This window comes from Alligator mississippiensis, chromosome 16 (genome assembly GCF_030867095.1).
Source record: "Alligator mississippiensis isolate rAllMis1 chromosome 16, rAllMis1, whole genome shotgun sequence".
NCBI classification, from domain to species: Eukaryota; Metazoa; Chordata; order Crocodylia; family Alligatoridae; genus Alligator; species Alligator mississippiensis.
Genome location: NC_081839.1, coordinates 2957794 through 2969903, shown reverse-complemented (window position 1 = coordinate 2969903; position 12110 = coordinate 2957794). Strand labels below are relative to the sequence as shown.

Sequence of the window (12110 nt, the reverse complement as noted above, 5' to 3'; positions counted from 1 at the left end):
GCGGCCGCTGGCACAAGCCCTAGGGGCTGCCTCGTCGGCCCGGTGAAGGGCGAGGCAGGTGGTTGCACCTCTTCCAGCCCTGCCTTGGGAGCTGGCTGCCTCCTTTTGCCAGCTGGGGAGTCATTGTTATCCTGCAGTCATTCCTTTGCATGCGGGGCTGGTCGAAACGTATTGCACAAATCACTGAAGAACTGCGTCATGTACGTAACGTGTCGCCAAGGTCCTCTGGGCTCCAGCAGCTGCAGAGCCGGGGGGTTCTGCGACGCACTGCCCCCACCCCGTCCCAACTCCCACATCCTCCTTTCAGCTGGATAAACACCCCGGCGCTGGCGGATCCGGGATTCTGGAAAGGGGGTTGCACGTGGGGAGATGCATCGTCCCATAGACCAGTGGTTCTCCGCCTTCTTTGCACCACTTGTTTGCACACATCGACGGCTGGTCCCAACCCAGCGCCCCTCACTCCCGACCCGCTGCCCCCCAACCCCAGCCCCCCGCGCGTGGGGCAGAGGGTGAGTACGCGGGGCAGGGTGGCGTGTGAGAGGTCTGGGGGGGCCCCAAGCAGCCTCTTGCAGGCTGGAGCTCTGCCAGTCTGGAAGGGAACACCCACGCCTCCCTCCTGGAAAGGAGAATCCGTTTTGAAAGTTTGTTTGCAACCCTTTCCTGTATTCTTGCAACCCACTTTTGGGTCACGACCCGTGGGTTGAGACATGCTGCCAGAGACCACAACTCATCGTTTTCTCCAGTTAAAAATCCCCTGGATTTACAAATATGCCGGGGGCCTTGGGCTGTGGTGTTCAGTTTAAGCTGGGAGCTCAAACGCATAACTTTGTTGGAAGGAGTTACAAATGAGCAAACACCAGCTTCCTTACCAGGCGCAGGGAACAGAGAGCCCAACGGCAGAACATGAGCGAGCTTGACTGGTGGAACAGCCTTTTCTTGGTACGGACTGAATACGACGGCACCGAAGGATGGAGCCGGGGACGGCCCTGCTTGGAGCAGGGGTTGGCTTAGATGTGACCGCCCAAGGTCCCTTCCAGCCCTCGTTTTCCATGATTCTGTGAATGGCAAGACAAAGAAGCGAGGGTCGTTAACACCCGGGCATGAAGAGCTGAGAAGGGAACGGGTAGATTATAACGTGATAATCGTGCCACAAAGTGACTCCCTCACTGCTGCCTGAAAAGAAATGCCACTGCTACAGCCAGGCAACTGGTTTTAAACTTCCGGTGCAGCAGGAATCAACGTGGGGTGCGAGTACACCCCCTGGATCCGCCCCTGCCCCTGCCCCCCCAACCCCAACGCACACACTCTTGCTGGAAAATCAGGACCGTTCCCCACGTTTCAAGTGCAACTCTAGGACATAACACCCGTCTTATCTACAACGTTGTTCCTTCCGTTCTGTCCCACCGTCTCGTTCGCTGGTGGCACACGGAGCCAGCAAAAGATGCGAGATCTCAGGGGAACTCAGGGGAAGTGCCTAGGGCAGGGGTGGGCAACACGCGGCCCGCCAGGCCATTCTATCCGGCCCGCGGGGCCCCTAAAAATTTAGAAAATGAATATTTATCTGCCCCTGGCTGCCTGTCATGCAGCCCTCGACGGCCTGCTAAAACTCAGTGAGCGGCCCTCCGCCCGAAATAATTGCTTGCCCCTGGCTTAGGGCCTGAAAAACCTGCCCAGAAGCATCAGGCTAAAACCCGTGGTTAGGCAAATAAGAGCAGTGCCAGCATGTAGCAACGCTGCCTGTATGACACAATGCCTCCATACGCCGCGCTGGTGTTGCAACGGCCTGTTGTAACGCAGGTGCTATCATGCAGGGTTTTAGCAACACGCTGTTTCACAAAGCCCCCGTGTCACAACAGCGCTTGATTGATCATCATCTTAGACATCCTGTTAGCATTTCACCACAAAGTCAAGCCCACCGCGCTGCGGCATGGAGATACTTTTTAACCATAGAAAATCTGATTTATTATGTAAGATGTTATCATCCTATGGCTAGAGACTGCCTGCACAGGAAACAGCTCTCCTGGGGACTGAGCTGCAGCTCCGGGATAACTAGGAGCCATCACGAACGTCAGACTTCCTGCCCCAAACATAAAGGTGCCCGTCTCCGACCTGCCTTTGCTAAGAGCCACAAACGCCTACCAAAGGACTCCACACGCTCCCTGGAGCACGTAGCCCGTACGTGACAGATATTAGTCAAGAGACAGGTAGTTAACCACGTTAGTCTGAACCTAGGCAGAAGGAAGGGTAGAGATGCACCTTACAGACTAGCTGAATCAGAGATGCATACTCTTGCGCGAGCCCAATCTCATGTCATCATCAGTCAGGTTACTTCAGGTGCTGCGGGAAGGAAGATGCATGGAAAGTACCATGCTGGGAACCTATCCCGAATGTCTCAGACATGATTAGCCCATTGCACCATCCCATTGCACACGACGATCTAAATTCCTGCTCCTGGACATGTGTCACTGCACAGGAATGGCCCCGGTCGAGCCCAGCTCTGATGATTTTGTGATCAAAGGAAAAGCTCTGCATGATCTAAACGTGAATGCACCTCCAGTCCCTGCGGCAATTTGAACCGGCTAACACTTCTCCTTCACGGGGCGGGGGGGAGGATGAGGCCAGTGTTTTAAGCGTGGCCAGTTTGTTTTCATTACAGTCCGGAGCATCCCAGCTCCGGGGATTTGATCAAAGGACCGTGCCCTGGCAAGCGCCAAGTCTGCAATTTCTCACACGGCTCTAATAAAAAGCCCCTTTGATGGGAGATTTGGAGATGAGAGATCAACAGACAGAGACAGAAATAAGACCCTCGACAAACAGCCCAGGCTGCGGAGGCTCCTTTCCATCCTTTCATTCTGTAACCTGAAGCTACCATTAATTCTCCCTCCCTAACTACCCACCAAGAAAAGACAGACCAGCAGTTACGAACGCTCTCCCCTCTAATCTTGCCTTCTCCTTTCTTCACCCAGCTGTAGTGTATTTTCTTTTCTTTCTCACCCCCCTCCCTCCACCGCTACAGCAGATCTCAGAAAGACACACAACGCACCAAAATAGCGTTCTGTTCACCCTGCCAACAGCCATTGCCAACGCACCGGCTCCCCGCAAGTACCAAGGGGACGAGATACTCTCGTTAGCCCCCCGAACGGGTGCTCTAGTGGGCTGGGGTCAGTAAGGAAGGGTAACAGCTCCCTCGCCACCCGGTTTCTTTTTTCTGGAGATGGACACACGTGGCAGCAAGGAGTCAATGGTTTTGAAGCCTCCCTGGTCCCCAGCGACACCCATCCAGGTGGCGTTACAGTCGGTGTACTTGCATCCTAGCAAACAGCCCCACGGTTGTCCGGTTGTGCGGTCGTGCGTCCAGCTGAGGTCAGGGCTGCGTGTGCTGCAGAAGTACATGTTTCCCTTGATTTATGCGGGTTCTTTATATGCGAATTCGCTCTTATGCGATGAGCATAATAAGACCCATAATTCGTTATATGCGAGGTAAATTTGCTCTTCTGCGATCAGCATAGAGCCCCCCTGGCGCTGCACCGTGCCCTGAGCCCCCCGGGGCTCTGCCTGCCCCCGCTCACCCCAGATCCTGCTGCAGCTGTCCCGGAAGCAGCCGATGCCAGCTCCCTGTAGCCGCCGGGCTGTATTGTGCCCTGGTGCAGGCAGCTGGTGTCAGCAGCTCCTGGGGCTGCTGCAGCCGGGGCTGGGGTGCGTGCGGACAAGCAGAGCCCCAGGCGGTGCAGGGCACGGCACCCACCCCAGCCCCAGCCCCAGGAGCTGCCAGCGCCAGCTGCCTGCCCAGCGGCTACAGGGAGCTGGCATCGGCCGCTCCCGGGACAGCTGCAGCAGGAGCGGGGGTGAGTGGGGACAAGCGGAGCCCGGGGGGTGCAGGGGCACGGTGCAGCTCGGTGGCAGCAGGCAGCTGGCATCGGCCACTCCCGGGGCAGCTGCAGCCGGGGCTGGGGCGAGTGCCGCGCCCCACGCCGCCCGGGCTCCACTTGTCCGCACTCACCCCAGCCCGTGCTGGAGCAGCCCCGGGAGCAGCCAACGCAGGACCTGATCCCTACTTCTTACCTTATAAAGTGGGGTCGCTTTATGCGAATTCGATTTAGGCGGCGTCCTCCAGGAACGCACGTGCCGCATAAATCGAGGGAAACCTGTACGCAGACAGAGACATTACGTGAGTCGTCATTGCCCTGGAGAGCTTTCCTTGTAGGGACCTGACTTAACACGGACAAGAAGTGGGAAAAGACTTTCCTCCCCAGCTGGGGAAGAGAGGCCCGGAGAGGCGAAGGGCGCACACGGTCCGAGTCCTTGTAGTTTCATCGTAGCTAGGGGCAGGAGGGACCTGAACACATCATCTCGCCTGACCCCTGCCACAGGCAGGAACGAGTGCTGGTTCACAAGACCCCAGACAGGTGATCCTCCAACCTCCTCTTGAATTTGCCCAAGGTAGGGGCGAGGACCACTTCCCTGGGAAGCTGGTTCCAGGTTTTGGCCACCCTAGCTGTAAAATATTGCCTTCTGATCTCCAACCTAAACCTATTCTCCATCAGCTTATGACCATTGCTCCTCGTCACCCAGGTGGTGCTGGGGAGAAAAGGGCTCTGCCTGTTTGCTGTTGATCCCCCTGATGAGCTTGTCGGCAGCCACCAGGTCCCCCCTCAGCCTCCTCTTGCTGAGGCTGAACAGGTTCAGGTCCCTCCGTCTCTCCTCGTAGGGCCTGGCCTCCCGCCCTCGCACCATGCCGGTGCCTCCTCTGGGCCCTCTCCATGCTGGCCACGTCCCTCCTGAAGTGCGGCGCCCAGTACGGACGCAGTCTCCAACTGCAGCCTGACCAGTGTCGCGTGCAGGGGGAGGATCGCCTCTCTGCACCAGCTCGAGATGCACCTTTGGATGCTCGACAAGGTATGGCTGCCCCCCCCCCCCCCCACACTATGGGCTGCCCCCCCCCTACTCCCCTACCGTGGGCTGACCCCCCCCATGGGCTGACCCCCCCATTCCCCCACTGTGGGCTGACCCCCCTCCTACTCCCCCACTGTGGGCTGACCCCCCCCTATGGGCTGACCCCCCTATTCCCCCACCATGGGCTGACCCTCCCCACCATGGGCTGACCCCCCTATTCCCCCCCATGGGCTGCCCCCCCCACTCCCCCACTGTGGGCTGACCCCCCCCATGGGCTGACCCCCCCATGGGCTGACCCCCCCCATTCCCCCACTATGGGCTGACCCCTCCCCTACTTCCCCACTGTGGGCTGACCCCCCCCCATGGGCTGACCCCCCTATTCCCCCCCCATGGGCTGCCCCCCCTACTCCCCCACTGTGGGCTGACCCCCCCCCATGGGCTGACCCCCCCATTCCCCCACTATGGGCTGACCCCTCCCCTACTTCCCCACTGTGGGCTGACCCCCCCCTATGGGCTGACCCCCCTATTCCCCCACCATGGGCTGACCCCCCTATTCCCCCCCCATGGGCTGACCCCCCCCCCTACTCCCCCACTATGGGCTGCCCCCCCCACTATGGGCTGCCCCCTCTAGCCCCCAAACTGCGGGGTGACTCCCCCCACTGTGGGCTGCCCCCCCCTACCCCCCAAGGCTGTGTGAGCTGTTCCACCCACTCGACCCCTCCAGGCAGCCAGGGTTGATCCCTCTTCTGATTGGTCCGCGTGCTGTCAATCCTAGCCAGAAGCCGCCAATAGGGGAGAGCGCGGGGGAGGCGGGGCCGAACAACTACGCTGCTGAGGGGTCGGTTGAGAGGGGCGGTTAGCCCCGCCCCGCCCCGCCCCGCCCCTCCAGGCGCGCATTGGTCTGGCGACCAGGAGGGGGGCGGAGCGGGCGGCGCTGATTGGCGGCGGGGTCCCAGCCGAGGCGGGGCCAAGGAGGCGGCAGGATGAATTGGGGGCGCCTGGCGAAGCGGGCGCTGTTGTGCGGAGCTGTCGCGGCGCGGGGTCTCGGCAGGAGCATGGTGAGTTCGCCCGGGCCGAGCCGAGCCCGCTACTGCGGGGGGCAGGGGTCTCCTCACTGCCTGTCTCGGCGGTGCCATCATAGAGTGGGAGGACCCCGGGGGCTAGAACGGCCCTCGGTGGACCCCGGGGGCCAGAGCGGCTTCCGGCCCTCGTTGGGCCCCGGTGGCTAGAGCGGCCTTGGAGGACCATGGGGGCTGCGCAGCCACGTGGGGATGCGCCCCCGGCCCAGCTGGGTCCGGGCGCGGGGCTGATCGCCCCGAGCTGCGCGCGGGACGCTGCCCTGCCCAGCCCGGCGCAGCGTCTGCTGGAAGAAACCCGCCCAAAACCCCGCGTCCCCGCAGCAGAAGCGTCTGGGCGCCCCGGGGCCCGTCTCCCAGCCGCCCCGAACCTCGAGTCCGCCCTTCCCGGCCGGAGGACGCCGGACTCTGCCCGCAGAGGGTGGATTGGCGCAGGCTGCGCCCTCGCTCACGGTCCCGCAGCTCCGGATTGCTGCGTCAGGCCCTTCCCCGCCGCGCTGCGCCCTGTCCCGCACCCTTCGCCGGGTCCTTATCGCGCTGGTGATGCAGCAGCTTCCCTGCCCTGGACGTCGCGGCTTAACCCTCTCTCAAATCTCTCCTCCGAGCCTGCCCGGCCTTCTGCCGCTAATCCCGGCACGGACGTGCGAAATCTCCAAGCGCAGCCCTCCCCCTTTCTCTTCCTTCTCTTGTTTTTCGGATTTCAAGTCTTGCCGTTGTTGCCCCGGGGGCCAGGCCTGCGGCATGCCCGGGCTTAGCCGAATTGCGTAACCGAAGAGCGGCTGGGTGCGTTCCTGGCGCCCCGCGGGACCGGTGGTGGCTTTGGGAGCAGTTGTCTGCTCGCAACTTTCCACCTTCTTCTTTCCTTTTGTTTTAAAAAGGGGAAGAAAAAAAAAAACAACAACCCCACAACAACTTCCAGTTCAATTGGTATGAAAATCTGGCGGCTTTTAGGACGAGGCTTAAGGTGCTGCTTTAAAGCAGCCAGCGTTGGTTTGGCCGCCGGAGCAGGACACATCAGAGATGAATGAGCACAACTCTGTGGCTTCAGGGAACGGGGGGTTTTCTCCTGAACGCTGCCCCTCGCAGCAGGCCTGGAGCCGGTGGGCTGGGTTTAGCACCGTTAAGCCGGATAGATTCATAGATGTTAGGGTCGGAAGAGACCTCAACATATTGTCGAGTCTGACCCCCCGGCTAGGCAGGAAAGCCGAGGCCTGGAAAGGTGGCTGCTGTGGTGGGCGTCCTGCAGCCGCGTCCCCTTTCCTCTGAGAGCTGTTTGTGGGGGCGGGGGTCCTTGAGGGTCGCTCGACACGGGGTGGGAAGTGGGGGCAGAGCTCTGCCGTCCCAGCTGGTGAACGAAGCGCAACTGCCCTGCCCTGCGGCAGCGCCGTCCTGCCCGGGGGTGGGGGAACGAGGCCGCTATGGAACAGCTGGTCTCTCTGCAGAGTCCCCGCGCCCCGGTGGGAAAGGGTTGGGGGCAGGTTGTCCCATGCAGGATGCCAGCTCAGCTTGGCTGGAATGGGGCCTGGTGGGGCCCTCGCCCTCCTCTGGGATTGCTGGGATGGTCCCAGGAGCAGGAACACGTCTCCGGGAGCCGCCTCATGGGAGACTGAAGAGCGGCCGCTGAGTCAGCGCAGGCCCCTTCCCACAGCTGACGCTGCCATTTTGCCGTTTGCTGGATGGGAACCTGTAATTTACCTAGATTAACCCGGAACCGTGCGGAGCTGGCCGTGGCACAGAGCTGCGCTGCATCTTCCTCGAAATAGCATCTCTCGTAGGCCCCACGCCCAGTGGTACACGCCAGCAGCCCACCTCCTGTGCTCCCGTGGCCCCACACCCAGTGTTCCCGCATGTCACGCCCTGCGATAGCAAGCAGGCGGAGGGAAAGCGGGCCCGGCCCACCCACTGGAAAGATGGGAGACGCCTCGCTGTTGGCAGGACACACAGGGCTGGCTTGTACGTTAGGGTGCCTAATGAGTCTGCTCGTGGCAAGCTCTGTTGGGCCCAGTGGAGCCAGGTCCGGCAGCTGGATGCTCGAGGCGGGATTTGGCAGCTCTGGAGGCGATGACACTGTCAGCCCTGGTGCTAGCAGCCTGCCAGGCCTGGGCAGGAGGGTCCAAAGCAGGGCCCTGATGCAGCTCCAGCTGTAGCTTGTATCATCCGTGTTTCTTTGGCTTTCCCTGTTGGCTTCCACCTCAGAGCTGTACCTGCACATGTGGCCCAGCCATCTCCCTCGAGCCCCCAGCCAGGTTTTTGCCATGACTTTCCTCTGGCCCAGCTGTTCTGATACTTTTCCAACTGGTGCCCAATGGTTAATGCTGGTGCCTGGGCACGCAGAGTTCCCATGAAATGCCTCCTGCCTGCCCTTCTAGCACTAATGAAACCTGAAAGACTAAAGGAGCTGCCCTGTGCAGGCCTTAGGTTGTCCTAGCTTGCACTACTAAGGTCAGAGTTAATGTGCCAGGAACATCAAAGCCATAAAACGGGGAGAAGCAGCCAACATCTGTGCCAATCTCCCTCCCCAGCAAACGAACACGCGAGTCTGGTACAGACATCGGGCTGGGCGACGGGCGTTATCCAAGGCCTGGGTTGCAAAATGCTTGGTGGTGGTTGGTAGAGGGTTGTTCCTGGGAAGGAGACAAGCAGGTCCCTGGGCGAGGGAGTGCTGCGTGATCCAGATCCTCCGAGCCAGGGGAGGGAGGGGTTTGGCTGGGGCTGGGAGTAGAGCACCCTCGCTGTGCTGCTGTTGTCTGGTGGGTTTGCACCCAGGCCCGGGTGATGCCTGTGCTGGGAGCCTGACCTTGGGTCTTGGCTGTTTTGCAGTGTGCCCAGGTGGATGAAGACTGGCGCTCTGCCAAATCCATCTACTACTTCCATGCCAAGGACATTGATGGCAATGACGTTTCCCTGGAAAAGTACCAGTAAGCAGCAAGGGGCTTATGTGGCTGAGCCTGGCCCAGTGGGCTTTGCCTTGCTCTCTATGAGCTTGCACAGCGATGACACTGGGAGATCTGGTGCCTGCAGCCTGGGGAACGGGGTTGGGGAGGGAGCAGCACCTTTAGGCTCTGGGGAGGAGGGACAGCTCTTAGCAACGAAGCCGAGAAGCAGTGGCATGGCCACAGAGGGACCGTCCCTGCCAGGCTGGGGGGTGGGGGCACGACCTTGGGTGCAGGAGCCCTAGGAACGGGTGAGCGAGGAGCCAGTTTGCAGGGCACTTCCCCTCTGTGTGACCGACCGCGTAGGGGCCCCCTGTGCCACTATCAGCATCTCGCCCCACCCTGCCCCTGCTGCACTAACTGCCGCCGCTCCCTGCCTCTCCCCAGGGGCCAAGTCTGCATCATCACCAACGTGGCTTCGAAATGAGGCAAGACGGACGTAAACTACACTCAGTTTGTCGATATGTACGCCAGATACGCTGAGAGAGGTTTACGCATCCTGGCCTTCCCCTGCAATCAGTTCGGGAAGCAGGTAGGCGGTGCCTGCCTCCTGCAATGCTCAGTGGGGGGCAGGCTCTGAGGGCTGTGGCGAGCCCCCATCCCCACAAATGCATCTTGGTACACTAAACCCCTGGGGAAATGGGGCCACACTGCACCCATGCCAGCAGACAGGTGCTAGGGGGGGTGCTGCTTGGGCTGGGAGGAGGTTGGGCTCTGGCTTGTTCTGGCCTTGGTGCCTCTCATGACACCGCTCGTGGCAGATCCATGTACACACCTGCAGGGAGCTGGACTTCCGTCTCTACCACGCGGTAAAGTCCCAGCTTGCCGAGCTGGTCTGGGCTCGCTGCAGGCTGCAGCCAGGCACAGGAGAGCTGGGGGTAGCTCTGAGCATAAGAACGCAGAACAGGGATCTGCCAAGCCTTTCGGTAGACCTGTGGCCTCCTGTAAGCTCCCTGCCATCCTGTCCCAGCAGTAAGTGGGACTGAGGAACAGCTGCTGCCCTCTGGAAGCAAGCATTTTCCTGTCTCAGCTGGATGTGTGACTCCTGCTCCTAAACTACTCACCCCTCACTGCTGTCCTCTCCTGCAGGAACCGGGAGACAACGCCCAGATCAAAGCCTTTGCTGAAAGCTATGGAGTGAAGTTTGACATGTTCAGCAAGATCGATGTCAACGGGGATCATGCCCTGCCTCTGTGGAAGTGGCTGAAGGAGCAGCCCAAAGGCAGGGGCACCCTGGGGAAGTGAGTGTGGAGCGGAGCAGCCCAGCCCTGGTGGGACTGGAGAGGGGGCGGGCAGACAGACCTCTGGATAAAATGGGGGCACCTGCCTCTCGCTGCCAGCGGTGCAGCTGATGCAGCACCAGGGCTACGAGGGGAGGGGGTGTGCTTGTCCCTGCTGGGTTGCAAGAAGCCCCCAGGCAGTGCCAGGCCTGGCAGTGAGGCTGAGCAATGTCTAGCAATGGGAATGGCTGTGCCACCTGCCATCTCACTGACGTTCTCTCTTTCTCCTAGTGCAATAAAATGGAACTTCACAAAGGTAGGACTCAGCTCTCTCCTCATGGGGGTTTGGCTTGGGGAAAGTCTCAGTCAATGTGATCCTGCGGGATCCCAGGAGAGGAGCTGCGGGAGAGCAGCAGAGAGCTGCAAAAGGTGTGGGATATACTGAGCCCTGCTCCTGGGCCGGCACTTATCACCTGACAGCACTGCTTCTGTCTGGTTCCCTTAGGAAGGGGAGAGAAGGTCCCTGGTCTGTCCAGAGCCATGGGCTCCGGGCTGGGGACCTGTGCACTGGGGCTGCAGGCGCTTCTTGCCCCGCACATGGGCTCACGTGTTCTCTCTGACCCCACAGTTCCTTATTGACCGGCAGGGCCAGGTGGTGAAGAGATACAGCCCAATGGAAGATTCCATTGTAAGTCTGCCTTGTCGGGGCGGAGGATGGGACGCTGATGCCCCGGCACAGCTTCCATGGGGAAAGGGAGGGAGTTCGGCAGTTTGCTAGTCCCAGCTTGTGCTGCCCTCATTATCCAGATGAGTCGCACACTGGGCCACCTCCAGCCAGCTGTGAGCCCGCCTCTGGGACGTGGCTGTATTTCCTTCCTACCATTGCGCAGAAGGAAGCCATGCTCCCCACGCCCCTCATGGCTGGGCGCTCTCGAGGTCCTCAGCAGTGTGTGTTTCTGGCTGTAGGGTGGGATTGAAGCAGCTGGCAGTGGTTTGGGGCCAGGGTTAATGCCTCCAACAGGGGCCAGCCCAGCCTGACTCTACCCCTCCTCTCTGCACAGGTGATCGAGAAGGACCTGCCCTACTACCTGTAAAGCTGCTCACTTAGCTGCACTACCCCCTCTGCTCTGCACTGGCTCACCTGCTCCCTGTGGAGCCTTCCTACCCAGCCCCCATGACGGCCTGTCTTCAAACCAGCCTGCTGGTGAGGCAGACCTGAAAGCCTGGCGTACACTTGCGGGAGGAAAGCTTCACTGGGCCGGTGGCCTGTGCGGAATAGAGCTGCTGTTGTGTGTTCACAATCTGGGATCTATTGCCTCATTGCAATAAAAGTGTTGAAAGCAACGCCTGTATAGTCTTGCTGGGAGTTGTGGAGGAGGAAGCATACCCTGCTCCACATGCATGAAGGAGCTAAAACCAGGCTAGCTGCAGGCAGTAGTTATGCACAAGAAGGCTGCTATGTCTGCATTCCTCTCATTCCTACCCTGGCATACAACAGCTTAGTGCAGGGCTAATCCGTTGTAGCAGCCCTAGGAATCATGTGCATAATCCCCTGCAGGCAGCACCTCTTGGGCCTTCCCCGGAGCAATAATCCTCACTGGTTCTCGCATCAAACACCTTGGCACTGGCCCAACGCAGGGGCTGAGGCTGGGCTACGTGCAGGCCACACATTGCGCCATGATCCAGCCAACGGGTGCCTCATTCCCCACATGCTGATTTCACGGCCCTGGTGAGTCCAGGCTCCTTCCAGAAATGCGAAAGTGGAATCCTCTTGCTTCCCTGTGAGAAGTGCTTTCAGGTGGAGCCCTTACAGCTGGCAGGTTATTTCCCCACCAGGATGGAGACCAATACACCTTACTTGCTGGCAGCCGTTGATCCTTTTGGATCAGGGTGTATGCATGAGAGGTCACCCAGATATCTTATGCATGTGCCTAGGCAGGAGTTTGGAGGAGTAGTCTGCCCAGACCTTCCACCCCCTGAGACAAAAC

At 60.2% G+C, this 12110-nt stretch overlaps 1 protein-coding gene across 1 annotated transcript; it reads left to right on the top strand.

Annotated features, from left to right (window-relative positions):
• The first annotated feature begins 5843 nt into the window (after window positions 1–5843).
• GPX4 (glutathione peroxidase 4) lies at window positions 5844–11466 on the top strand. Its single transcript, XM_014611555.3, has 7 exons — window positions 5844–5951; window positions 8790–8887; window positions 9290–9434; window positions 9992–10143; window positions 10414–10438; window positions 10751–10810; window positions 11184–11466. The coding sequence occupies exons 1-7, from the start codon at window positions 5877–5879 to the stop codon at window positions 11214–11216; spliced, it is 588 nt and encodes a 195-aa protein (XP_014467041.2). The 5' UTR covers window positions 5844–5876; the 3' UTR covers window positions 11217–11466.
• Window positions 11467–12110: the final 644 nt, after the last annotated feature.